Raw genomic sequence first — 27,411 nt, 5'->3', positions numbered from 1 at the left:
ACATTTGAATAAATGCCGCCCCTCCCCCTCCCCATTGTTCAAACACTTTGACACTACTGTAAGCCAAGATTCATATCGGACTAAAAATAGCCGGCCAGTATGTTTCAGCCGGCCATTTCTAAAGTAATTGGGAATGTTTATTTGCTCTTATGAGCAGAAAGACAGCGGAGACACAGTGAAGTGTGTGTGCACAGACGTGCAGAATGATACAGTAGGTTTGTTTGTTTGGCTCTACCACAACACACCTCCGCACAGATGTGTGCGTGCGTGTGTGTGTGTTGGGATCCAGCAGTGGGCGGCTTCAGATAAATGAAGAAGAAGCAGGTCTGCCTCTCTCTCTCCCTCTCTCTCTTTCTCTCTCTCGCTCTCTGCAAAGGAAGCTGCAGACCGAGGTTTGTCGTCTCCATCTGCGCGTCTGCACAGCGGTCCCCAAGGCGAAGGCGTAATGAGATGCGTGTGCACTGACGGTTATCAACGAGCATGTGCCAATCTTGCTCTCTAAGCCGTGACATTAATTGAAACAAACTGAACACGCAATCAAGGATTTTATCAGCAAATGTTTTATTAGAAAAAGGACCAAAAAAAAAAGTATCTTACATGTGAATCTAAAACAAACACTGGAGGTTAAGTGGTGGAGCCGAGAGATTCATGTTTGAGTTTGCAGATCCGTCCGTAATTATTCTGCCGAGGAGGGGGAACACACATTACTGGAGCTCCGAGTGCATCTCGTGTTCGCCGAGAGAGTCGGTCGAACTACGGCTCTCCAAACTAAACTCAAACTGTTTCCTCAGTGAGCGGCGGCGTGACGTGCACAGCAATCCTTTCAACTGGCTCACAGAGATTGTACTTTTGAGACTGAATTCATAATAAAAAAAAAAATACAAACTACAACTGAATTAATATGTGATCAGATTGGATGTCAAAGATGCAGGCAAAGTAAACCAGGTTATTTAAAAACACATCTCTCTGCTGCAGTATTGCTGTGCATGCACGCATACTGGTGGTTTTACTTAGTTAGAAATGTTACTGAAGAACACTTCTGGTTCTTAGACCGGCTCACAGCCCCATCAGTCCAGACCAGACCAGCGCATTTGTATCATTCTCAAGTGTGAGAATGTATTGTGTGTGTGTGTGTGTGTGTCTGTGTGTGTGTAAACGCGAGACAAAAAGTGAGATTAAAAATTCTCCACGAGGTCCATGATCCTCTTCCGCTCAGCCTCTTTGAACTCTTCGCTCTTCCCGTCTCCGATGCTCTCAGCGTACTCTGCAAAAAAAGAAGAAGAAAAAAAAAAACAAGTCAGAGGATTAGTTCACTTGAAAACAACACGTGGTTTAGGATTGTGTTTTGATGAGTTTCAGTTACTAGATCACCAAAAGTGAGGAGTAGTAGAGGTACAGAAGCAACAGAACAACAGAGACAAACTGTTCACAATTATACAAAAAAAAGAGAAAGAAAAGCAGCAAGTTCTCACAATGAAGACAAAAAGAAAGAGAAAAAAATGACATGCATGTCCGCTGAATGTAATGGATTCTGATGTGGTTATACCTCTTGGTGTAAAAGAACAATTGTGCAATTAAATGACCAACTATTAGATCTGGTTGCCCTTTCATTTTGTTCCTCAGTAGTAAACTTGGACTCGATTGACTCTCGTCAGTCTTTTTTTATTTTATTTTATTTTTTAGATGTCCTGGTCCAGCAACGGAAATCCTCCCCGAGTCCTCTGTGAGCAGCAACCAGGTGTGCGCTTCGGAGTGACTTTCGTCCTCCTCTCACGCACATTGGGAGGGGCTTCTGAGACCGACCAGCGGACCGATTGGTGAGTCTAAATGTGCAAAGAAATGATTAAAAAGAGAGCGCTGCAGGTGCCGCGGCGTCCCCAGTGGAGTCCAGGCATTCGCCGCGTCTCCCTCTGCCAGCCAGCCTCCTCAGGCCGGGATTACACATTAAACACGGGATGTCAAGACGGAGGGATGACAAAGAACAGTTTTCTCTGGGAGACACGGCACAGGGAAGAGAATGAAGAGTTGGGAACTACCCTTTGAATCTTTGATATCGAAATTGTTATTATATTTTTTTGTAAAATATTCATCTGAAAAGTAACTATGGCTGTCAAATGGTGTTTAACTTTATCCAGTTCAGGTCAGAAGGTTGACGCAGAAGTCAGTCTGTCATCGGGTATTCTGAGGGGAGCTGGGACAAGACAGACCGTGGGTGTGTGTGTGTGTGTGTGTGTGTGTGTGTGTGTGTGTGTGTGTCTTGAATGGCAGCAACAGGGATCTGCATTTGAGCCACAGAGGTAGAGGGATGTTACTGTAATAACACTGAGAAAAGAAGGTAAGGGGAGACGGAGAGAGTGACTCGACAAAGACATGTAAAACCTACATCCTCTTTCACTGCCAGCCTGTGTCTGCGTGTGTGTGTGCGTGCGTGCGTGTGTGTGTCTGTGTGTGTCTGCGCGTGTGTGTGTGTGTGTGTGCGTGTGTGTGTGTGTGTATGCGTGTGTTTGTAAATGGCGGCGCAGTCGGCCACAGACAGAAGGTCAGAGATTTCGGGGACTCTTCAACTCTCCGCAGAAGCTCTTTTCTTTAGCATGCTGTTACGCTCTCCTTCTGTCACCACGGCAACGCGGCAGAGGACAATACAGTGCTGAGCATCGCCATTACTCAGGTCAGTGACTGGGACTGATCTGTCATGAGTACAAGGGGAATCATTTCCAGGCGCATCCTCTGCAGCAGCCGAGGACGGGGACTCTCTGTCGGACTGTCGGGTGTTATGAGGACTGCAACTGGGAGACCGAGACCCGCACAAAACGCGCTTTAGCACTGTGACACCGGCCCGCTGCAGCCACCACGTATCACCCTGCAATGCGCTAATGAATCGACTGTGATAGTCTTCAAATGGAGCAGAAGTCTCCGCGTGCGACTGTCGCTGACGCACATGTCAACGAGCTGATGAATGAATTCAAAAAACGTGTTCATGTTTCGTGAAGTCGTAGCGAGCATCTCAAGCATCGAGATTCATTCGACGTGAAGGTGCAAGGAACGGGCAAAGACAAGGGTATCTGGAATAATGCGTAGTGCGACCTCCCTGAGGTAGGATCGTCAAATCAACACGCCGAGTTCAGTGTTGGGCGGATGCCATTGCACATGCTCAGATGCTGATCTGTGTTTATTTAGTAAACTAAGGTCGAGTTAGCGTCAAACAGGGTGTGCTTTAGGGCGGGACTACCTGGTGATTGGCCGGTCGCTGCATCGTCTGGTCTGGGAGTGGTCTGTGTTTTTGTCTTAGATCTTAAACCCTTTCACAGAGTGTTCATTTTATGACATTCAATTGCAATCTATTGGTCAATATCGGAGTTCTTTTACTATTTAAACCAAAATACTCTGAGGGGAGAAGTGCCAATATGCTTCATTAGAAGTGCTTGTCGAAGGTTTGAAAACTCAGAAACCCCCCGCCCCCCAAAGCTCTCGACGGGGTCAGACAGCACGTCGTACCCACAAGTTCTGATGTAGCATAACCAAACCTTAAAGGCCACAGGAGAAAAAACTAGCTTGTCTCCGGGACGAATGCCTCGCGCTGTTCTTGAGTTTGCCTCGAGCTGTGGACTGCAACGAGTCCACCAGATCAGAAAGTCCATTTCCCAACACCTGCATGTCCTCTATTCCTAAAGGGCTCCATTAGAGTTATCCAACAGGAGAGATACAGTGATGCTTTGTGCAAGAAACCTTCAAGGCCGAAACAATAACATCACGTAGTTTTGGAACCTCGCGGCAGGCTTTTGGACAACATTAGTGAGTGCCACGTCGTCCTCCCTGCGTCGCTGATTCTCATTCAGCGAGCGCGAGGCATTAAGGTCAAGACGGCCGAGCCGGCGCGCTCTGCATGTGCTTAACCTTTTTTCTCTCCTGCAGTTTCACATTGACCGGACGGAGCACTTGAAATGAGAGAGGGCTCCAGGGTGCGGCCTAATGGAAAGGGTGAGGGCACTGGCCGGCCAGCCCCACCCACACACACACACACACACACACACACACACACACACACTAGAGCTCGTACATGAACACAAACACAACTTATAACAAATAAATAAATATAATCAAAGGAAAATGGGACTTTGTGACTCACCGACAGACACAGACTCAAAGATACGTTAAAACGCAAAAAGGTATGCACATGATAACAAGCGAGGACACGAACAAAAGCTTCTTGCTAGTATGCAGCTAGAGGAACCGCCTGTAGTCACGTTGCAGTTTGCATCCATCAATACCGATTGACCGATTGTCGTCACGAAGCCTCAAGTTCGGAGATTTCTCCGTCGCCACACTGAAATTTTTTGGCAGTCAGTGAACGGAAGTTTCCATAGTTGGAATGCGGAGGAGCGACGTAGAGACGCCATGCAGCGACCTGTCAATCACAGTAAGCCCGCCCCAAAGGGCACTCTGCTTTATGGTCTATTTGACTGTAAATGGGACCTTAATTGACTAAATTGTGTTTTTATTGCTGCCGCTTACAGCCAATGTAAAAAAACAACAACTTTGTTTTGTTTGTCCTGCGTAGTGTGTCGTGTAGTGAAGATGGGCTACAATGTATTTTATTGTGCATCCCTGTGTTGCATAATGACAATACATGATCCTTAAATCCTTAATGGACATCATACTGTCTGGAAGAAGACTTAGAACTAGATATTGAGATCATAAACTCATGTTTATAAAGTTTACTGAAGGAATCGAGAGAAGTAGAGTCATTTTCTCAGACTTCTATGCAATCTGACTCCACACAGTGCCAATAACGCGCACATTTCAAACATAAATACATACATATGAACATGTGTGAATACATCCGAATGGAGGACCGTAAACTACAAATCAGATCTTTTGTTTCTTTAACTTCCTGTGGCAGAAAACTGTCCTGACTTGACTGCAGTCCTTTGTCTACGCCCCCTTTCTGATGCCGCCTGCTCTCGTCTACTTTCCAAGCGAGGCGCAGCTCATCTCGAACGTGCCTAATGAGTATGAATGATTAGATATTCCTGACGGGCAGGTGGCACCTCGCATGGTCGCCCCCGGTCATCAGGCTGTGAACGGGTGTGAATGATGACATGTCGTGTCAAAGCGCTTTGAGCGGTCGTAAAAACAAGCAAAGCGCTACAAGTACAGACCATTTACCATTTTACAAGCCAGGCACACGTGTTTGCAAATATACAAATGAAAACAAAAGCAACACACCAGCATATTCCCCCACACACACACACACACACACACACACACACACACTGAGGACTGGAGGACTGCCACGCTCTCTGGCATGGCCATGCGTGACGGATGGCTCTATCTACAGTGCTACATGCCACCGAGAGCCCGAGGGTGTGTGAACGCGAGACTCGTCCTCGGGCTTTATCAGACAACGATACAGGAAGGTAGGATGGATGTGGCGCCTCGGGAGGAAAATAAAACCCAGCTGCTCGGGCCTTTGAAAAACAGGGAATGGAAGAAAACAAACAAATGCGGCGGGACAGGAAATATTTGGGACGGGGGACAAATAAAGAATGATTGACAGAGAGAGAGAGACAGAGAGAGAGAGAAAGAGAGCGCCTCTGCTCCTCTCACGATGACAATATGATTACATTACGACAGATATTTGCACAGCAGGATGCACTTATGCATATTGTTTGCCATCTGTACACAGGTAATGTGAAGAAAAAGCCATAAAAGGCGTCTCCCTGGATATTACAGATGCACAATGTTTATTTATTGCTGCCATAATATTCAAAACTGTATTCGTTCTCCATGTGCATTTTGTATTTTATGACCTTTAGTAGTGTCACATTATTACCTACAGTATATCCTCCGACTGTTTCCTCACAGAGACGAATGCAAATGTGCACAAAGCAGGGACTTGGATCATTTGAAAAAATAAAAACTGTTGACATCACAGTTAAAAAAGTTTGGCCTTTTATCTTTTGTTTGAATGAATAAGGAAGAGTGACATTATTCACAGCATTTCATTACATTCCAACACAACCACATTGGCAGGCGAACAGCACGGGGCTTACTATCGAATAACAAGCAGAGCAGCAGCAGTGATTATAGCAACATTTCCCCCTGAAATGTTGCTTCCTTGCCAGGGCGAGAGGCAGGAAACAGGATTAAAAAAAACAACGTGTCAATAAAATGCTCCTCTGAAAGTAATATGAATTGTTGTTCGAGCAGCTAGTGTAGGTATGATGTGTATTTTTGTCCTGATAAAACACACGATTTTTCTCATTTTATGCCATTTCACTCAGCGGGGGAGCAGGTCAACCTCAAAGTAAATCTGATCTGGATTAATAGTTTGACGCTCTCACTAGGGTTTTTTATTGGGGTTCAATTCGTACGTAGTTCACTCACTGAGTGAGTAATTGCAAATAACTGCACATTACAAAAATAATTCACCTTAACTAAAGGAAGGCCTTTGCGTGCTATCTTTGATGAAGTTGATGTACTTTCTGCTATCTTTGATGAAGTTGATGTACTTTCTGTAGTTTCTTTTCCTAAAACTAAATTTTCTGGGTTTTCGGGCAGACACATGATTCACACCGAATGCCTTTATTTCTAATTCACCGAGTTACACAAGTCGATTCGACCCCGTCCCGTTCACTTCATCACGGTTCCTCTACACGTGTCACGTGAACGCCAGCAGCTTGTTTGGAACTGCTCGTTGCAAACATCTTAACAGCGGATGAACGGGGACAAAGTAGAATTGATCGAAACTCGTTCATCCAAGAGTGAAAACGAGGCAGTGGGCCAAGCAGGGCAACCATGACAGTACCGGTAACGGTAGTTTGTATTGTCCTATCGCTGTCAGGGGAAGATTGAAGAAAACAAAGTCACTTACCTCTCATGATGTGTCGCACGACTTTGACAGAGCCTCCTCTCAGGTTGAGGATTTGATGGACCCTCTGCTGCAGCTAAATTCAAAAGAAGGAACAAATTCATTTCCGCAAAGAAATCAGCAGAAATATTATACATATATTTTTGGGGGTTTTGTTTGCATTAGGTGGGCTTATTTAGGAAGAAAACAATGCATGGTGTCAAAGTTTATAAGGTTTACGGGGCTATGAGGGCGGCACTAACTCGTGACTCTTCCCTGAAAAGTGTTGTAGTGTCGACTCAGGTAGAGTCCAACAAGAGGAAACCAAGCTGAGGACTTGAGTTAACTGAGTGACTGCCCAAGTTACAAAAACCAACTAGTGACTACTTTTACAGCTTGTTTGATTAGATGCCGTAACAATAATGCATCTGCGTGTATGTGTGTGTGTGTGTGTGTGTGTGTGTACCTGCGATATCCCAGAGTTGCTGATTTCCACCATTATATAGCAGATCAACTGAAGGACAAACAGTCCGGCATCCAGGCGTCGAAGGTAGAACTCATCCTCCAGAATGTCGTCTAGGATCTCCCCCCGACGAACCATGTCCTACACACACACACACACACACACACACACACACACACACACACACACACACACACACACACACACACAAAATAAAAACACTCGTTTACACGCCTGAGGAGGTGAATAAATCACATTTACTTTCTATTGTTCTCTGCACCTTTGAAAACAGATGCAACAAACACAGAAGACCATACACAACGTTTAAGTTAGCTGTTTTTCAGCTTTTCCCCGCAAATCCATTTTCGTTATCGACCAGACACACAAATCAATTGATTTCGAGGCTTAAGCTGCAAAATAGTGGTGGGTGGGGGGTGGGGAGTCTCCTCTGCCGGGGGCTCACACATGCATACACACTCTCACATAGTTATCCATCTTAACAACCCTGTCAGAATGCCGATAACACAGCGCTGCCAATAAGCACACATTCATCATCATTAAAGATTAAGAACACACACACACACACACACACACACACACACACACACACACACACACAGTTTTGATGAAACTTTGAAGAAACAAAGAAGAGTAAGCTAGATTTTCAAAAGTATTCCAAAGAACAAAATAAAAATAAATAAAAACACGGCTCCATCCTTCAGGCTGCCCTAAAGCCCCTCCCACACATGAACCGTATCAACTACTGCTGGAAGAACAAAAACTCCCTCACATATATTCCAACACATTTAACATACATCCTGAAGATGTACATGACAACATGTCAGTATTGACGCTTTTGGATTCATGCATGAACGGCTCTCTGTATGTTGCAGTGTAAGAGCGGATGATCCCAACAACCACAAAAAATGAATACATAAGAAATGTACTTCAGTACGCGACACAGTAAATCAAGAAAAATGGGCAACTTTTCACACCGTTCCTAATGAAAACAAATAGCTCTCAGCGTGGAGATAAAGGGTACCGCACATGACATTTACATCCCAATGATTTAATCTCAGAGAAAATTAAAGCTTTCAAAAGGCCTTGTCCTTAAAGATCAATTACACTGTAAAACCCAATTATAGCTGTGAAGTTCAGCTCATTAACACGCCTCAATCAAAAAAAAAAAGGAACGACTACTCTGGGAAAAACCTGCTGGAGCAGCAGGTTGCAGAGCGGTGGACACAGAGCAACGCACCCGGTTGGTGACGCAGCGTGCCGAAAGCAGGAAGTCATCCTGCTTCTTCGTCCCGAGAGAAGAGGAGGCAAGCGGACGCAACTTCAGAAACAAAGCGCTCCTGTTCAACGGCAACTGCGGCTTATTCAATATGCAAGACAATGCAGATAATTAAAACGAGATCCTTTAATAGGCATTCTCCTCCGTGTCCTCTGGGTAAAAGCGCCGGCCCATAATTCTGCTGTATTACAAAGTGAGGAGAGTCATCGCAATGCTGTCAACGAGCGCGCAATAAAGATGCAAAAAACTAAATAAACAAAAAACAAGCTACTTGATTGTAAAATGAGTTTGCTCTCTTAACTGTAGGGGAACAAAAAAAAAAAGAAAAGATCATTTTAGTTTCCAGGACAACTATTCTCATTATTCGGAGCCAATACAGTTGCTTGCAGCAATATCTATCTATCTATCTATCTATCTATCTATCTATCTATCTATCTATCTATCTATCTATCTATCTAGATAGATATAGATATATATATATCTATATCTATCTAGATAGATATAGATATAGATCTATATCTATAGATCTATATCTATAGATCTATATCTATATCTATAGATCTATATCTATAGATCTATATCTATATCTATATATCTATATATATATCTATATCTATATATATATATATATATATACATATATTTGTCCATGTTCAGATATAGTCGCACATGTGCAGCGTAATCTGCTGACCGCATACCGTAACCATTTACCCGAAAGTCCAGGCATTTCTCCATGTATTTATTAATTAAACTTAGTTTTATGTCTGTGTACTTTGTACTTTTGTAATGTGTGAAGCCAGCAGCTCATTGTTGGTACAAGACACGAGCACTTTGGCTCGTTTTACTTGGAGCAGGAGAGCTGCTCCGGGTTCAGGAGAGTTGCTCCTCGCAGGAGAGCTACTGTTCTCATCCTTAACCTTGGAGCGTTTAAAGTGCAGATATGCTTGTCTGCTTTTCACGCAGTATATTTTTCGACGCTCTCTGCCCGCTGCTGTGACTGTGCCCAGCGCTCACTTGTGTGCGCGCAAGTGTCTGCGCGCATCAGGGCGGAACAACGCCGCGCACGATACAGAGAGCAGCGGCGAGGTGGAGTGTTTATGTGCGACCACGTAGAGACATAAATGACAAAATGTGATCAATAAATTACAGCCGTTTAGTTTGTTAAATAACAGAACAAGTTGTAGACCTGTTCTATAGAGGACATTACAGGGGGGCGCCCCGCCCCCGAATATAATGATACGCACACCAATGTTCAACAGTATCGACATACATACACACACATATATACATGTATATATATATATATATTTTTTTTCTTCTTTTTTTGAACAGATACTGTTCAGTAGTAAGGGTCCCTGTGAGGGACAAACCATTCCTTTTGTCCATGTTCAGTCTGTTGCTTACCTTAAAGATGTTAAAGACCAGCAACTGATTTACTTCATACAAAAGCAATAAGTGCTTTTCATATTTTTCAGTTCAGTTTTTGTTCCTCAGTGAGAAAAGTCCAGCTTGTGTTGTCTTGAACAAGTGCACTGAACATCTTCTCATGTGAGGAAAGTTCTCCTCTTGAGAGAAGAGTAAAAACCCAGAAGTGGTCCTGACTTAAAAGTGCTCTGCCGTAGTGGATCAGACCGCGGGGTCAGGAGCTTTACGCATGCGCGACTAATTTTCAATCTGGACGCGGAGGCTGCCGGAAGCTTGTGAGCGCTGTTTTTTTTTTTTAGGTGAAGCACCTCACAGCAGCACCGCTGCTTGTAGAGAACAGAAGCTACAGAACAATACGTGCTTTCACGTCAGGCTCGATTTGTCAACACTGCCTGTCGGTGAGGCTACGGAAGCTCGTGCACCTACTTAAATCGCCTTCAAAGTAAAAGCAGTGTCGCCACTTTGCGTTCCAGGGGTTTATCTTATTCATTTATTTTTTATGTTGCATTGACCTCACGCGGCTGGACTGGGAGAGCTGTAAGACGCCAGGTCTGAACTACGCCGTCTGGAGAGATTGAAAGCAATAAGCGCCTCCCAATGCAAAAAAACAAACAAGCAGTTCACACATGTTTAAATACTTAACGCAGTTAAACGATTGCCAGATTCATTTTGCGTTAATCTGCCAAACACAGACACACAAAAAAGTACTAAATTGGCATGATTTATTAAATTAATTAATTTAATTGTGACATCCAGAGACTGTTTAGTTTATTTAATGCACACAATGTATCTGCCTGGGAGCAACATTGTGTTACCAAGATAACAGAGGATGAAGATGGGGGGAGGAGAGAGAGAGAGAGAGAGAGAGAGAGAGAGAGAGAGAGAGAGAGAGAGAGAGAGAGAGAGAGAGAGAGAGAGACCTCCTCGGCATCACCTTGGCAGAGACTATTGTGGTCTCAAATGCTTCAGCAGCTCGCCTTCAAAGGAGAGACTTTACCAGAACACAGACCCACAACACGTTCAGTGGACCACTTCTTATGTCCTGGGAGGCCTCCGTTCGTGTCCCGTGTGAAACCAACGCGTCATTAAGTTTGCTTCAAAAAAAAAAAAAGTTATTGGAATCCAAGCCTCAACGTTTTTTGTGGCGTTTGAGTTCACGATTACTACTCGGTTTACGGCTACCGTGAACCAGGCCGCCCGGTTTGTTAAGAGACGTGAACCAAAGGGTCCGGACTGAGCGTCGGTATGTGACGAGCTGGGAGCTTTTATAATCTTTTTTATGTAAACTACTGCATTTTGTGCCCATCAAAGCGTTTAAAAACCCTCAAACATTTACTTTGGTAAACTCCCGATGCCAGCGATAACTCCCCCCATGGCTCCTTAAGAGTAGACTTGTCAAGAGCAAAGAAAGAAAGTTAAACATTTTCAAACGAGGTCGTAGGCGAGTCAATTGCTGCCCCTCCCCCCGTCCCCCAAAGGGAGCCTCGGCATAATGGAACTGAGCAAAGATGTTCGACGCACATGATGAATCAAGGCGAACCTTCCAATGTGTGTGTGGGAGGTTTGAACCGATGATAGGTGCATTAAATATTCATCACCGCGAGCAGCCTAGCCGGACATTTAGGATATTAAAAAACCTGGAGCCGCCGCGGCGCCGCGTGGGCAGTATTCATTACAGCGGCAGGCGCTTTGTCCACCCGTGCGTTTTGACACGCCGGCCAATATAAATTTTTTTTTGTGTGGCGGCTCGGTCCCTCCGGCGAAACCGTCGAACAGACGAAGCGGACGGAAGAATAACGTGCTGAAGGGCGGGATCGGACAAGTCAATTACTGCAACCTCAGGGGAGCCCGGCAGCCGGCTACAGTACAGACAAAGTAATAAGCAGTGATTTCCAGTCTCAGTCCCTTTACTGTAAAACGCTGTGTGTGTGTATGTGTGCGTGTGTGTGTGTGTTTTTTGGTGGGCTGTGTGCGCAGTGCGAGAGTCGTCGTGCACATTAGAAACCACACACATTAGTATGCGTGTGATAATAAATGTGAGCGTATTTGAACAAAGACCTTTTTAATCTAAATGTGTTCAAACGTGTGCTTTCTACGATTGTGTGTATGAGAGAAGGTGTTTGCTTTCCTGTGCATGAGGCAGTGTGTGTGTGTGTGTGTGTGCGTGTGTGTGTGTGTGTGTGTGTGTGTTTGTTATTCCTGTGCTTTCTTTTCCGTTGGGATGCATGGATGCAGAATTAAAGTGATTTCTTTGTCAGCACTTTGCAAAAACCCACTGCGACCAACCAATGTGTGTTTGTGTACGTGTGCGTGTGTGTGTAGAACGTAATGCTCTTTATGAGGCTAAAGTAAATACCGGAAATATAGAGGTTAGAGATCCTCATTAAAAACAACTGAGAGAGGTTGATAATGAGGGAAACTTTCAGGGGGGAAAAAACAAACAGAACTTTGCAAGAGCACAAGAGACAACATGCTGATTTTCAAGTTATGATAATCTCCAGGAAAAATTAAACAAAAAAGGAATGCCCTGTGCTTTGGGGCGCACATCAATTAAGAGTTTGTTCACAAAGTGGGGCAAAGCAAAAAAAAAAACAGCGGTGTTGCCAGGGACGAGGAGGAGGAGGAGGAAGAGGACACAGTGACATTGGGTCCGTGCTGAACTCAGCTGGACTCTGGGAAACGGTTTGTCTGATTCTTATTACCGCAATCTGACAGCTCCCTTCAAAACTGCCAATGAATGGCAAAAAATGTGTTTCAAACATACAAACGGTGCATGATTGCAGCAGCTATGCTTCAGTGGAGAAACCTGCCGGAACTTATCAGTTAATTATCTCGTGGGATGTCACATTAATACCTCGACCCAGCCGGAGGCGCCCGGTTAAAAGCGTGGGGCGCAAGATTAGTGGCAGGCAAGGTGCTGCAATATAGAGTCTTTCACTATGAAAGCTTGGTTTGTATTGCACTATATATTACAGTGTTTCCCACGAGATGTTGTGAAGCTGTGGTGGGTGGACCTTGTAGGTGGGTTTGTGCACTTTAAAGTGAAAAGCATCCATCTGGAAGTAAGAGACTAGATATATGAAGAACTAGCTCATGCTCTGGTAAACAACTTAATCCCAAGTGGAGGGACGGGCTCGTGTTGCCCCCCGTGTGGCCGTTTGGGGGCCTCTGCAACTTTTTAACGATGAGTTATTAAGGCGGTAAAGATGACGCCACGACGCAACGGTAATATGTCCGTCAAGGCGGTCCAATTGTCTCGTAAACTACAATTTAAAAAAAAAAGGGGGGAAAAAAGATTTTGGTACGCAAGCTAGTGGGCAACCTGTCAATATGGATGGAGGGCGTAGCAATGTGCATCTCTCTCCAGAGAGAAGAGGAATTTATTCTAAGAAAACTAAATATATCCTATCAAGATGCAAAACCAATTCCAACTCAGCTCAGACTTGTTTAAATGTCTACAGTCAGCGTTGCCAAACCAGACCTCTGCTGTACACTCCTGCTACTGCACAGGCCAGTAGAGGAAACACACATTCTCGCACACTGTGTGTGTGCGAGAATGTGTGTCTCTCTCTCTCTGTCTCTCACACACACACGCACACGCACGCGCACGCACACGCACACACACACACACACACACACACACAGCGAGCGACTGGGTTCTTTAGCGCTAGGAAGTTGCACTCGGGCATTTTACAGTATTGAGGTCGGCCTCGGCCATGTTTTGCTGAGCTTCATCAATCTCAAGAGATGTTACCAACAAGCTGAGAGCAGGTTGGGTGGGTTTGGATGAAAAAGAGTGAAAGCAGTTCCTTCAGAGGTAGAAAAAAAATGGGGGGGAGGGAAGGAAGGAAGGACAGAGAGAAGGTATAAAGGACTGATGGGAGGGAAGGAGGCCAAAGGAGACGTTGAGAAAGGAAAGACAGGAAGCGAGACATAAAAGACGCAGGAGAAAGGACGGAAAAGAAGAAAAGATAAGCAGGTAAGAAGAAGCAGGGAGGATGCAACAAAAAGAAAGAGAGCATGACAATAAGGGAGACCACATGGGGGGAGAAACAGGACACCGAAATAAAGAGGGATGGAAAAAGCAACTTTAAGGGAGGAGGAGGAGAATCGGAAAGGATAGAAAGTGAGGAGAGATACCAAGGTGGGAGGAAAATAAGCAGCTTATTAAAAAGGGACCGCGCTGGAAAAAGCAGCAGCAGCAGATATTTTTTTTCTTCTTCTTTAGTCTCCTCCTGAGAAATCTGTGGATAATATGTTGCAGAGGAAAAAAAAAACATTTTGCTTACTGCCCCTTAAAAACAGGCTTAACTTGGGGAGGAGGACAGGGGGGCCTACAGAGAGAGAAATAAAGCGCCGAGGCGCCGGACAGAACTGGGTTGGCGTCTTTATCGCCTTATTTAAAAACGAGAGGTGACAGTCGGTGGTTTCGCACAGACTTACAGCCTCATCAGGGTGTTGTCGGTGTTAAGGGTGGTACCGGTGAAAATGGAAGCGCAGCGCAATCCACTGGGGAGAGAAACCCAGTCTTTAAATGTGTCACGGCAGTATCGTTTAAGACCCATCTGACAACACGCAGACACTACACTGCGGAAAAAGTAAAGCACCGAGCAAGAACCACCAACTTTTCTTGAAACAAGCTTAGAAATCCGGTTAAACGGAAAACACAATTCGACCTAGTATAAAAAATATATTTAGAACTGTGTGAGGTACGGCTGCTTCGTGATTTGACGTAATCCTTCCGTTTAAAGTCGATACAACGTGGATTCTTTAGGGAGGCGTTCTGCTGCTTTGCAACTGGAGGTCACCTGGTTCACGCGAGCGTCCTCCAGGAAAGAAAACTAGGCTTTCTCGCACGGCGTCTCATTATTCTCAGCAGCGCTGCAGCGTTCACGCCGGAGCAGGCAAACCGGATGACGGCGGCGTGAAAGGGGTTCGAGTTCGCAATAGCAAGTTAAGAGAAAAAACGCTTTTTTCTTTTTTTTACAGCCACGTGCATTTCTAGAATGATTCCATAAAAAAGGTGAACGTGCGTGGTGAAGAAAAGGTGTCCTCTGTCCGCCTGATTCCATGTCAATACAGAAAGATCAATGCTGTTGTTTTTTTGTGTGAGATTATTTTGCGCACCATAGTTTTAGCACATAGGACTTTTGAACCAATTCAATTTAAAAAATAAAGTGGAAAAGATGGACTTTGTTTTGTCAGAGCCACACTGGCTCTCAGCGTGGCTCTGGACCAGGGGAAGGCCGACAGCGTGGCCTCGGCGATAGCGGCAAGTGCAGACAGCCTCTTATCGCCCCGGGTACCACAAAGTCATGTCTCCGCCGTCCAGGTGGAAGAGGACGAGAGAGCAACAGAAGAAGACGGAGGTGGGGGAGAGAGACGGGGGAAAAATGAGAGGGTGAGGTAGAGGAAATGTCAAACTGTCTGGCCTTTTCTTGGCCCACCACGATGTCTGTATGAGAAATTAATCTTCTGTCATCTTTAGATAGGGATCTCTTACACTTATCTGTCTCAATTCACACCTCCCTCCCTCACTCCGTCCGTCCGTCCGTCTTTCTCTCGCATTCATCCACACTCCTGTCTTCTACACCACCTTTTCTTTCAACTGCACTTCCTGTGCTGATATTTTCAGCGTCTCCATCTGAATTATTTCTCGTCTTCCTGTGTTTTCGAGCACAGGATGCTCTCCCTCCCTCCGTCTCTTACTTTCTCGCTCTTTTTCTCTCCCCCCTTTGAAGCCATTATCCAATGTCTGGCTAGTTATCTTCTATCTGTATCCCTCCATCGGTCCGTCTGGCCCACAGCTCAACACACTGACATGCACAAACACAGGCAGGCAGCTCAAAAGGACCCTCGCATCACAGACAGCTATCAAGCTTTCCATTCCTCTGTAATCTGTCATATTGTTATCAGCGGGACTGTGATGTGTTTTTTGGGGGTTATTTTTCTCAGAAACATTTTTCTTTTTTTATTTCTGTGGTCCCTTCCCCTCATGGCTTAGGATGTGATCCAGTGTGGAACGCCACATCATATCTTCCATAAAGAGACAACCTTTTCATCGCACCTCCCGACCCTTTCATAAACGGAGATTGCGCTTCTAACGTCTGTAACGTACATTTGACTTATCTTTTATTGATTTGTTTGACGAATGTCGGGTCGGGTTTGATCACCAATGTCGGGTGGGATAGTTTTTTGATTCCACTTCTTTCCGGTGCCATTTCCTGTTTACAAGTTCCCAACACTAATAATGGTCCCTTACGCAGTTTGTCGTCGAGCGTCATCGCTCCGATGCTGTCGTTATGATGAAACGTGGATCGAAAGACTTCAGTGGACGTTTACACCCGGTGATAGAGCGGGCAGCAGGACCCCTCATTAAAAATGAGAAGAAACAAAAAAGGAGCTTATGATGAAGACAACACTGACCGGTGTCTGGAGATCTAAATCTCTGGCGAAGCGCCATGTTTAAATCACCGTCATGTTAAGTGCTAAATTGGTTGAAGAGATAATGTGGGTGGCTAAACTTTTGCCTGTCAATCGAGTATGCGCAGACATGTTGCTTCACCAATAGCTCGACTTATTACACAATCATTTAACGCAGCGCTGTTTAACGTCCGAGCGCAGATGAGCTCGGCCACGCTTCCTTAGGATCTGCACGAAGCGACTCGGAGTCAGATCTGATACCAGAGTGTTTTGATGAATCCTGCCGCGACTGAGGTCGCAGGTCCGATCTGGTCTGTGGCTGGTGGAGGTCGGCGTCACACTGGGTTTAGGCAAGCGCCTCTCAGGCTACAATCAGTTTCGGGGTCAAACTCTTTGAGGGCATTTCATTTGAAGTCGGCGAAGCAAATGTGAAAACCTCAGTGTTTCATGTGAATAACTCCATCCAACAATCTAGGCCCCCGATATACAGAATATAAAGCCAGAGTGTGGTTTCAGTACAGGAGACAGCACCAAGAGGTGGAGGGGAGGGAGAGAGGATGCGGGGGAGAGAGGGTTGGAAGGAAAAGGAGAGACGCTTACATGTTTCTCTCCTTCGATCCTCTTGTCGGCTTGTTGAACAGCCTCCAGGTACTTAAAATGCATCTCCATCAGTCGATCCACCTGGAGAGAGAATGACACAGAGTCAGGCAGAGAGAAATTGAGTGAGAGGGAAAACAAGAAAAATATTCGTCATCCATTGATTTATTTTCAACCAATTGTTGACGGTCTAGGAGGGGGAGGATTTATCAAGTGAGAGGCGGTCAGGGGGGGACAAAGGCAGGCAGGGATACAAGTTAAAAGAAGCTAATTCGTTGTATTACCAGACAGACATCGAGCATCCCTGAACGGCGAACAAACAACCGAAGATGAGGACGAAGGAAGTGAAGACGGCTCAGCGGTGAAGAAGACCAAAGATCAAAAGTCATGCGTCCTATTAAAGTGGCCTCGAGCAGCACACTTTTTTGTGCATGTATGTGTGTGTGACGGAGAATTGTGGGAGAAACTGCAGCTGCGGCGTCAGGCAGAGTGGTGCAGTCAGTACCTAAAGGACCTGAATGGATCCAACCCGCCTCGCAAGACGTCTGTTCTTTCCTCAGATACGAATAGGATCAGAATGATGCACACTGAGAAACAACCATATGCCTTTAGAAGCCTGCCTCGACAAAGTAAGTGGGTCCTGATAAACACGTACAAGGGTTGACTAGTGCGAATAAACACCTGAGATAACGGCAAAGTTTGCAACATCCTGATCCCCTTCGAAATCCGGTTAATCCGAAAAGTTAAGGCTAGTTACCGGTAGATCACAAAGTGTCTAAAAAGCATCAACGAATCAAAAGGTTTTTGTTTAAACATTATTTTTACCAGCATTTTATTTACCAGCTTACGTGATGAAAACAAGCAGCAAATTCTCATGCTGAAACCAGTAAATATTAGATATACAGACATGGTCAATCATTCTTTAATTATTCACGGTTGACTAATCATCGCAGCAAAAATGACATACAATAAATTACGTACAATAAGACTTAAATAACGTTACACTTTTGTGACCAAATAAGCAACAATCAAAGTCTAGAAAGAGCCATCTTAAAGGTATCATGTGTGAACTGATCCAGACAACGGCCCAGATACCGTTCTCAACCTTGCTGTAAGTATTTGACAAATTAATGAAATTAGTTTGGCAAAAGATTATGGATTATGTCTGTTCATAATATGCTGAAAGGTTAGTTTCCAATGCATATGACACGGTATTCATATAACTTTTATATCCCCATGGTATTCACGTTATTTCCCATTAATTCCAGTGGAAAGGTTCCACCTCGGATGTTCAAACTAGCGAAAGAGAGCACACAAAAAAAAAAATCCTCCTGTGTGTTCCAAAAGAAAATAGTGTGTTCCTTCAATAGAAAGAACCACATTGAGAAAATGTGCTTTCAAAGCCTTTAAATGTCAAAAATGTAGGACCGAGGTTCCATCTCAAGTAACTGCAACAAAACAACAAGATGTATGACACCCAAACACGTTGGTGTCGGCATTCCGGATGAAGCGGATCAGCTGGCAATCAAAACACAGTGAAAGGAAGGAGGATCAAAAGGGCAAAATTGCCAGAGGATGGTGAAAACGTACCTTCTCGCAGTCGTTCTCTGTGAACTTGTTGAGGAGTCTGCTTCTCTGTTGGGACTTGAGATTTCTCAGCATGGAGGCGATGATGGAGCAGACGTGTTCTACGGAAAGGGAAGCGAGACGTAAAGACGGAGCTTCGTACTGTGTACCTCAAAACACTTTTATACGGGTTCATGAAATGATCATGGAAATTAGCTGGCGCCCCCCTGTCCTACTTGCTAACGCTTCGTGAAAGAGCTTGTGTTATTTTTCCGGGAAACCCAAACAGGCAGGCGCCCTGGCACCAACATGCTGGTATACTCCTCGATTTTAAAAAAAACTGTGAACTCAAAAAAGCTGTCCCCACCCAGAGCCCCCAGGGAGACGGAAAGAAAGACAGGACAGAACAAATCGATTAGCACACAATTAGGGCCCGCGGCCAGCTGAGCATGGATACATAGATAGAAAGAAGAGGAGGAGAAAATGTTAATGAAATTTAGGAAATCAATTTTCTTTTTACTTTTTTTGGGGGGCACGCTGGAACATGCGTAACATCTCTGGCTGTGGCTGAATTATATTTCTCACATTAGAAACTTGTCTTCGGCAGCTCTGGGGCCATTTAGCGAGGGGGAGGAGGTTTTAGAAATATGCTAATTGACTAAATCGGCGGTGAAGACTAGTTAGACCCATTGAGTGTCCATTGTTAACCCAATTCACGCTATGCAAGATGTGTTATCTCATTTCGAGGCCTTCTTGCTCACAGGCTGCACCAGCAGAAGACACTCGTAGGGTAATATTTCTCTATTAAATTGAATGAACAATACACTGCACACAGGGGGGAGGGGGATGACACTGTAAAAATGTCTGGATACACAGACTGAGGGAAAAATGTAATTGGACTTTATCAACAAGAGGTCAATATCCTCTCTCATCGAGGCTTTGCAGTTGCTAAGCAACAAGAGCACAGGAATCAATCCCATTTCTGCTTCTTTTTTAAAAAAAGGGGTTTGCGTTTAAGGCCGCTCTCAGTTTATGCTCCATGTTCATCTGAGATCTTTTTTCTGTTTCGAGAGACGGAACAGCAGAAAAAACCTGACGGAGAGTTTTGGCAAAACGGCAAGAATCGGTGAGTCGTGCATGCGCACGTTTAACCTGTTAATGGCGTAACTAAACATTTACCCGACAGTACAGGCATTTCTCCATGTATTTAACAATGACTTAGTTTTATGTCCGTGTACTTCGTACTTTTGTAATGTGTAAAGCCAGCAGCTTATTGTTGGCTACAAGACATCAGCACTTTGGCTCGTTTCACTTTCAGTTCAGAGAGCATCGTTCAGAGAGCTGCTCCGGTGCTCCTTGTAGGAGAGCTACTGATGCCATCTTCAACCTGGGAGCGTTTAAAACGCAGATATAACTTAGTTGTCTACTTTTCACGCGACATATTTGTCGATGCTCTCTGTCCGCTGCTGTGCGTGTGCTCAGTGCTCACCTGTATGCACGTGAGCACATTGGGGGAAGAACTCGCGTAACCACGTAGACATAAATGACAAGTTGTGTGTAGATCCGATCAATAAAATACGGCCGTTTATTTTGTTTAATAATAGAAAAAGATGTTTATCTGTTCTATAGGAGAAAACTGTAAATGACATTTTGTGATCTGGCGCTATACAGAAAATTACAGGGGGGCTCTTCTGTTTGACTTCAACCAAAAGAGTCAACATAACCCCTCAAATATGTCAATGACTGCCGTACGGATCGTCATGAGAAGTCATGGTCCCCAGATGATGAGGCCCACTGAATTTGAAGAGCCTCGGACCTTTTTTTTTTTAAAAGTGTGACTGGCGGTTTAATTTCTTCAGTGGATATATTCATGTTCTGCTTGGAAAAGAAAGTTTGGTGATCCCACTAGTTCTTTGTGCAGCTCCATCATCAGTCAAGGTTTTATACACATGGTTCAGGGGTTTGGTTTTCACCCATAAAATGAACGCTCAAATTAAGGGATTTAATGCTGGAACACAAACCTTTTGATTTGGATTAAAGTGTTTGGTGTGTTTGCAGGGGGAAATGAAGGCTTAATTAAGGTTGTTTTGTTTTGTTCAATAGTGTATATAATATCACGAGTGGCATTACATGTAGTTAAAACAATGTTTCAGAGGAAGTTTTAGTCCAAGGTCCCCGTATTCTAATTGTATTTCCTGTCCACAATGACAAGGAGGCCAACTGCCATTTCCGAAAGGACGCTACTTTATCAACTTGATCTGAGTGGTAATTGATGTCGCCACCTCCACACCCTGCCGGGGAGGCTATTGATCGCCGGCTGCGTAACGTTCTCTCCAAAGAGTTTACAACCAAACAGATCCGTGAAGGGGTGGAGGCAGGATTACATCTTGGGTACAAGACGGAGGGCAGGGCTGCGTAAGAGAGCTTTTTAGAAAAGGTGTCCAATCAATACTTCATTTACATGCTTTGTTTCACGCTCAAATCTTTTGTTTTAAAAACAAGGAATCATTGACATCGTCTCCCTGTGATACTAGCAACAATCTACCACAGAACCTCCACAGGAGCCATGTCAATAGTCATAATCAGATACTTAATTAAGACTATAAATTTACAGAGGAAGACCAGTTTCAACTGGTACCAGGTGTCTGTGGAGACGCTGTTATCAGCTGATCCCACACGGTCCAGATGAAACTGCCTACATTACTACATAATCTTGAATGCTAAAATGACTGAATCCTTTCATCAGTAGCATCTGCACTCGTACGGCGCCCTTTTTGTGGGGTTTGCAATGGTCGGTAGTTTTGCTGAAGGCACTGGTTTATCCCGTGCTGCTCTAGTGACGATTCCTTCTGATCGATTCGTGTCTGCATTGTCATAACTCAACCATCTAGCAGAGATCCACCCATACCAATATCGGTCCTGTACTGAGTTAAATAGCTGGATTGATTGGATTATTGGCGACAACAGACTGATCCAGTGTTGGATACCCTTTTTTTTAAGACATAACAATTTAGTACAGTCTTTGTATTCATCTAGTTATATTTTGTTTTACATAATTAGGAAAGCAATATTAAAGTCAAGTCTGGTGTTTCCTTAGACATACAAGAAGGATGATCCCAGTCACTTCCACACAGAGTCATTCAGTTTTTTAAATGAACACAGGATAGTGGGATTAGTGGTCAGATCAGTGTATTCCTACCTTCTGGTATCGGCTCAGCTCGCCAATAACCTTGACAGAGCTGGCACCAAAAACATGGTCAAAGTACTAGTCACAACTCTTGCAAATGGAAACGTAGAGCCATGCCGTACCATGCAGTGGAAATGCAGCAATGTTGTTGCATGTTTTAAATACAGACTGATGACCATTACTGGACTCTACTGCCACATAATAACCGATTTAATGTAATGTTGGGTCAAGTCCAGCAGTCTTCACTGAGTGTTCTAGCCTCGTTGTGTGATCGGACAATCGCTCTTTAGTGATTACTGCCGTGTTGGACAGGAACAGCTGGACATGTAAGTTTGTGAATTTGGTCAGCTGTGGACACCTGGGCTGAAAAAGGGAGAGGTTTTTATGGTAAATGCAATCGCCACGTGGTGTACCACCTATCAAAAAATGTAACGGTGACGGCTGTATTGTCTGCCTTATTGCAGTGTTTTATATTCCTATTGATGCAAATACAAAAACAGGAAGGCACTTCTGCCTCTTTTTTCTTGTGTACTACATCTCATTGTGCAGCCCTGTGTTGCATAATTACAATCAATTATCTTTCAATCCTTGAAACCTGGAACTACTTTTTGCTGGAGGGATATTTGCATTCAGATTGCTCGATGCGTGTCCAAAGGCCGACGTTCGTTCATTCTCCGCTAATGGTCGCCGCTTGCCTCGTCTTTCCCTCGGGGGATCCAGAGCACTAAGTTAACATGCAAATAACCCTGAGTGGCCGTGATTTCACGGGTTGACTGACAGCTGAAGAGAGTGCTGTGCGGTTCGGAATAACAAGAAGGGAACTGATCGTTGGCGCTTTGCCGAGAGACCGCACTAACTGTGCCCTGGAGAGAGCAATCAGCCTTCCAGCACCACAGGCTCACCTCTCAGGGGTTTTTCAGAGATCACATTCGCTGCCTGAAGGACCAGGCATGAACTCTGGCTCTGAACCCTCAGGGGGAAAAAAAGAAAAGGTAAAGGGAAGTCTAAGACACATATCTAGCTGTATATGGTGTACACCAGCGGTATTCACCTCAAATTCTGCAAGGTCCAGTTCGAGAGAAATCCTCATGCAAAGGTCCAGAACATCACAATGTCAAATTTGTGCTCTACGATTTTGTGCCATATGTATTCAAGTAGCCAACAGCTATATTAACGTCTGTATATAGTCAACAACTGATTAATTTACATCTAAACAATATTTATTATTACAAATTTCTAATTTTACTGAAATAATTATAAATAATACATACTCTAACAATACATACATTATCTTTTCTTATTTCAAGTAAAATAAAGGCTGGATTTAAAACAAAGCTTTTGAAAAATGTGACTATATTAATTAAATAAATGAAATGAAGCATTGTATTTTTAAAACATTTTTTAACTGAATTGTCATGCAGCTTCAAAATTCAGTTTATCCTGGCATTTAGTGATGCCAATCAAAAAAGCCAAGATACATTCTTGTCATCTAAAAAGAGAAATGTGGGGCTTTATCTGGTTAATAAACCACTTATTTCAGCTCAGTTCTCCTCTCTGTTGACATCATTGTTGGGCAGTTAATTCATGCGTCAGAATTGTCCTCACATTGGAGCTTCTTAGCTTCATTTTTCTGTGACTTAATTTCAGCTGCGAGTCAGTCCGTTTGCTCAAAAGATCAGTGCTTTGTCTCGTGGTGGCGCTTCACATCGCTGCTTTTAAAATTTCACTGAAAATAAGACATACTGCTTTTGAACTGGTTTGTGGGAATACATGCATGTGATTGGTTGAGGAGGATCACTTGATAGGATTTACAAGGCGTGTGATCGGTCGGTGTGTTTCCTGAACCGCTGGCTGAATGAAAGCCGTAAAGGCAGGAAAAGCAATCAGCAGTTAATCATTCTGTGATAATAATAGTTTTTTGGTCAAGAGACAGTGACCCCTGGTGTACACGCTATTGCTTTTTTCATCACAATGTATTATTTAGCGTCGTAGGTAGATAACATCTTAGGTGTGAAGTATATAGTACACTGGCAGTGTACAATGGGTAGTGTAAAAAGATGCCAAAAAGATGACTAGAGTGTTGTTTTGGCTTTGTACGTACTCACATTTAGACGATTAAAATGAGCCTAGTTTCTCGTTCTGTATGTTGCTCTTTTCAAGTCATGCTTAGTTTCCCGCTGCTTACTCACACTCTGAATGCTGCAGAGCCGTTGCGTTTGATCAATCTGCTACGTTTACTACCTTTTGCTCCTGGAACATTCACTGGGGACCAAGGACCTCGTAAGAACTAAGGAACCAAACCTGCGCTTTGACCGGGGCAACCAGGGACATATTTTAATTCCTGTACAAACAAAAAAAGTGCTTTCTGAAAGTTAAGGAACAAATGATGAAGGTCAATGATTGGTTTAGGGCTTTCATGTCAGCTTCCGCACTAGTTTTGGAAAAAATAAATGAAAGAGAGAAAAGTTCCTGAATTATTGAAAAGGCTCCCGGAAAAGTTATTGTGGGGAAAAGAGCCACAGGGGCAACTCTCCAAATTGAACTGAATTCTCAGAAGGCTGTAAGTGGAACGCTGAACAAATGACTACAGGTTGTGTAATGCAGCATCCAGCACTGCCAACTAAACGAGGCACCACATACTCAGTACCAGTCCAGACTACAATGAACAGTATGGCCGCTTTCATGCCTTCTCCAAGGGATATTCTGGGACAACAGAGGGAACACTTTTCTTTTGGTCAGTATGCAAAACACATGTCCCCTTTCCAAAAAGTTTGAGCTATTTAGGTCCAACTGAGTGTTAGTCGTGCCTTTCTGTCGTCTTACCATCTTACCTTTGCCTGATACTATTTTTTCTTCTTAATTGACCATGAGCGCACCATAATGTAACCTTTGTTGATTGTCATTAGCTCTATTATTAGCCAGGCAGGACTGTGCTGCCCACCGGCTGCTAAACGTAGTTCATCTCCTGGCAATTTAAAAGAGAGAACAGTGGCTCACAGTTTAGCATTATCAGGGGAACAGAATGGCACACTCGAGGGTTTACCAACATGTGAGTAGTACTCGTTTGCAGCTCGAATCAGGTTAACGAGGAACACGTGTTGTTGGCGTTCATGCGTGGCGTTAATGAGCCGTTAAACAATAAAATTACGTTACGTTGTGTTAGTGTTTAGACTCGCGTACTTGGTGATACTCGATCCAGCATTTTAGTGGGTTTCTGAGGCAGTCAGTATTGGAACCACTTTAATTTAAGACGAAGAAGAAAAAAGATGGTCTCCATCTTCGGGGGAGACCGGAATTGTATTCAGTCAAACTAAAGTAAAACAAGCACCGCCATTAAAGCAAAAAATGTGAACCATAAAATTGCCCTCTTAGTTTCTGATTGCTCTCAGATTAGTATGTGCGCAATCCAACGTCAGTTAGACCTAAAAACCTTTCCTGTACTACTGAACGCACATTACTTTTCCCCCAAATGTGGAGCACACGCTGTCCTCAACGGAATAATTAAGTGTAAAAGCTTCCATACACAACTAATTATACCTCGGTATATTGCGTCAGAGTGAGAATTTGCAGCGATGGAACGCGATCAATCCCCACCGGTAGGAAAGACCAAACGTGAAGATGGCAATTTGATTTTCCTTTTTTTTTTAACGGGGGATCTAAAGGCAAGTCTCTCTCTCTGAAATACACTAATAATAGGATTACACAGCGTGACTCTGACAACACAGATTACAATCAAACTTGAGTTGTGTAAAAAAAAAGAAGATTTTTCTGATCTCGATCTGAGCCGAAGGCGCGCGCTCGGTGCTGGGAGGGGACGCGATCAAATGAGAGCTGCGTTTGATTTCTACGCTTCTCGACTGAAGTGACTGACGCAAGTTTTTTTATCGGCGAATCCAGAGACGAACCCGTTTCTCTCTTAACAGACACTTATCTCGTCTCATTCGGCTCTGTAGCTCTCTGAATCTCCATTTGCTAATATCAGAGGAGAGATACTGGCGATAAAGTAACAATGGACTGATCAAATGCTACCCTTTATCTTCGTAATGAAGCTGCCGTCATTTGAGGGGGTGAAAAGTTTTAATAGGAGCCTCTTGTATCCATCTCCCCCCTACCCACACCCCTTACTGCATACTCTCAACACCACTGTGCACGGCCACAGAATGTGACAATGTTCCCGTTTCCGCTGGCATGCCTCACTCATTGCCTCTTCGAGTGCTTTCATTACAAAATAAGGGTCACGGCGAGGGCGTTCAAAAACACATCAACGACAGAGACCTCTCTCTCTCTCTAAGAAAAGAAGAGGTCTTTAGAGCTATGATTATTGAGTTTCGCCGTGTGTAAATTAGCTGTTTACTTCTGCTCCCGCTCGAGCGCATCATTAGCCGTCTAAATATAACAAGAGGCTGCCAACAATTTCCATCCCCCCCCTCCCTCCAAGAAAAGTGGTTTGTCATAAACTGACACCCTGAAAGAAAAAAAAAACAGGGTGAACGTCAGTGCCGTGATAGGAATGTGGAAGAAATGTAATTTATTCTTCTTAATTTCTATCCACTTACAATGTCTCTATTAATTAAGGCAACGTGACCCGAACAATCCCCGGTCATTTGGACGGTGTCAATTTCAGACAGGACTTCACGGGGATCAATCTGTGCGCCGCGGGTTTGTGACAGAGCGCAAGAGACACGGCGCTAAGTACAGCAGGACGGAGAGGTCTCTGCCTCCTAATTACTTTGGTTTGAAGCGGCCGATGGCTAATTAATCTACAGTGTCATTGTGTTATTGTGGAGAACCACTTGATTCACAGCATTTTCAATTAGTCGCCTGAGGAAGAGAGAGGGGAGGGTTGGGGGCAAAGGGGGGGTCGACATGCCGTACATTACGACATCTGAGCAAACCCTCTTTTTTAAAGTCAATACTCAGAAATCATATTTATTTTTCTGACGGTCTGAGTAAAAATCATAAAGTAAACATCTGCAGACTTATATTACATATCTCAGTGTTCAGTTATTTATAGTATCTTTAGATATATAATTATCTATGTATTATATCTTGTTTTTTGTTTTTTTTGCTGATGCCTCTTGTTTACTGCAAAGGTCCCGACCGTGAGACTAATACAGGATTATCTTGTATTATCTCAAAATCCCTGAAACTCACATGAGTAATGTCATCAAGTGTTCACACAGAGCAGCCAGGGGAACGCTCGGAGCATATAGCGACATTTTCTGTTTCACAACTGAGAACACCACAACAAAATAGAGCTCATTTAGGGATAAAACGAGAACACAAAAGCAAGTCTGCAATTCATCATCCGTGTAGCAGCTGCACACTTTATACCTGAGAGCATCACACACGCTGGAGACTTACTTCTCTGCTTTCACGTCCACCAACAGGACCTTGAGTTTAGAATGTCCATCCTGACGCTTCAAATAAGTGTTTTAATGTTAATCTTGTAGTTCTTAATCTTCTAGTTTATGATTATGAATCAATCCATGATCCCGGTACGAGAAGTATTGGAGTTGGTGTGTGAAATTCTCCTTTCGGCTTGGAGACATTATGCAGAGGGCTTGGTCTGAGAACAGTAAAGGGTTTCATAAAGACGTATT

At 44.0% G+C, this 27,411-nt stretch overlaps 1 protein-coding gene across 1 annotated transcript in view; it reads right to left on the bottom strand.

Annotated features, from left to right (window-relative positions):
• Positions 1-989: 989 nt before the first annotated feature.
• The window catches only part of ctnnbl1 (catenin, beta like 1), a 44,026-nt gene continuing 17,604 nt past the window's right edge, over positions 990-27,411 (bottom strand). The window contains exons 12-16 of the mRNA XM_068598680.1: positions 18,646-18,743; positions 17,059-17,139; positions 7,317-7,454; positions 6,875-6,947; positions 990-1,264 (exon numbers count right to left, since the gene is read on the bottom strand). Coding sequence (XP_068454781.1) covers positions 1,176-1,264; positions 6,875-6,947; positions 7,317-7,454; positions 17,059-17,139; positions 18,646-18,743 — 479 coding nt within the window. The 3' untranslated portion in view covers positions 990-1,175. The remainder of the gene's footprint in view (positions 1,265-6,874; positions 6,948-7,316; positions 7,455-17,058; positions 17,140-18,645; positions 18,744-27,411) is intronic.

Source organism: Clinocottus analis, unplaced genomic scaffold (assembly GCF_023055335.1).
Source record: "Clinocottus analis isolate CAN_PGR_092001 unplaced genomic scaffold, fCliAna1.0.p SCAF_4, whole genome shotgun sequence".
In the NCBI taxonomy this organism is placed as follows: Eukaryota; Metazoa; Chordata; class Actinopteri; order Perciformes; family Cottidae; genus Clinocottus; species Clinocottus analis.
Note: the sequence above shows the minus strand (reverse complement) of the source record. Positions and strands in the feature narration are given on the sequence as shown.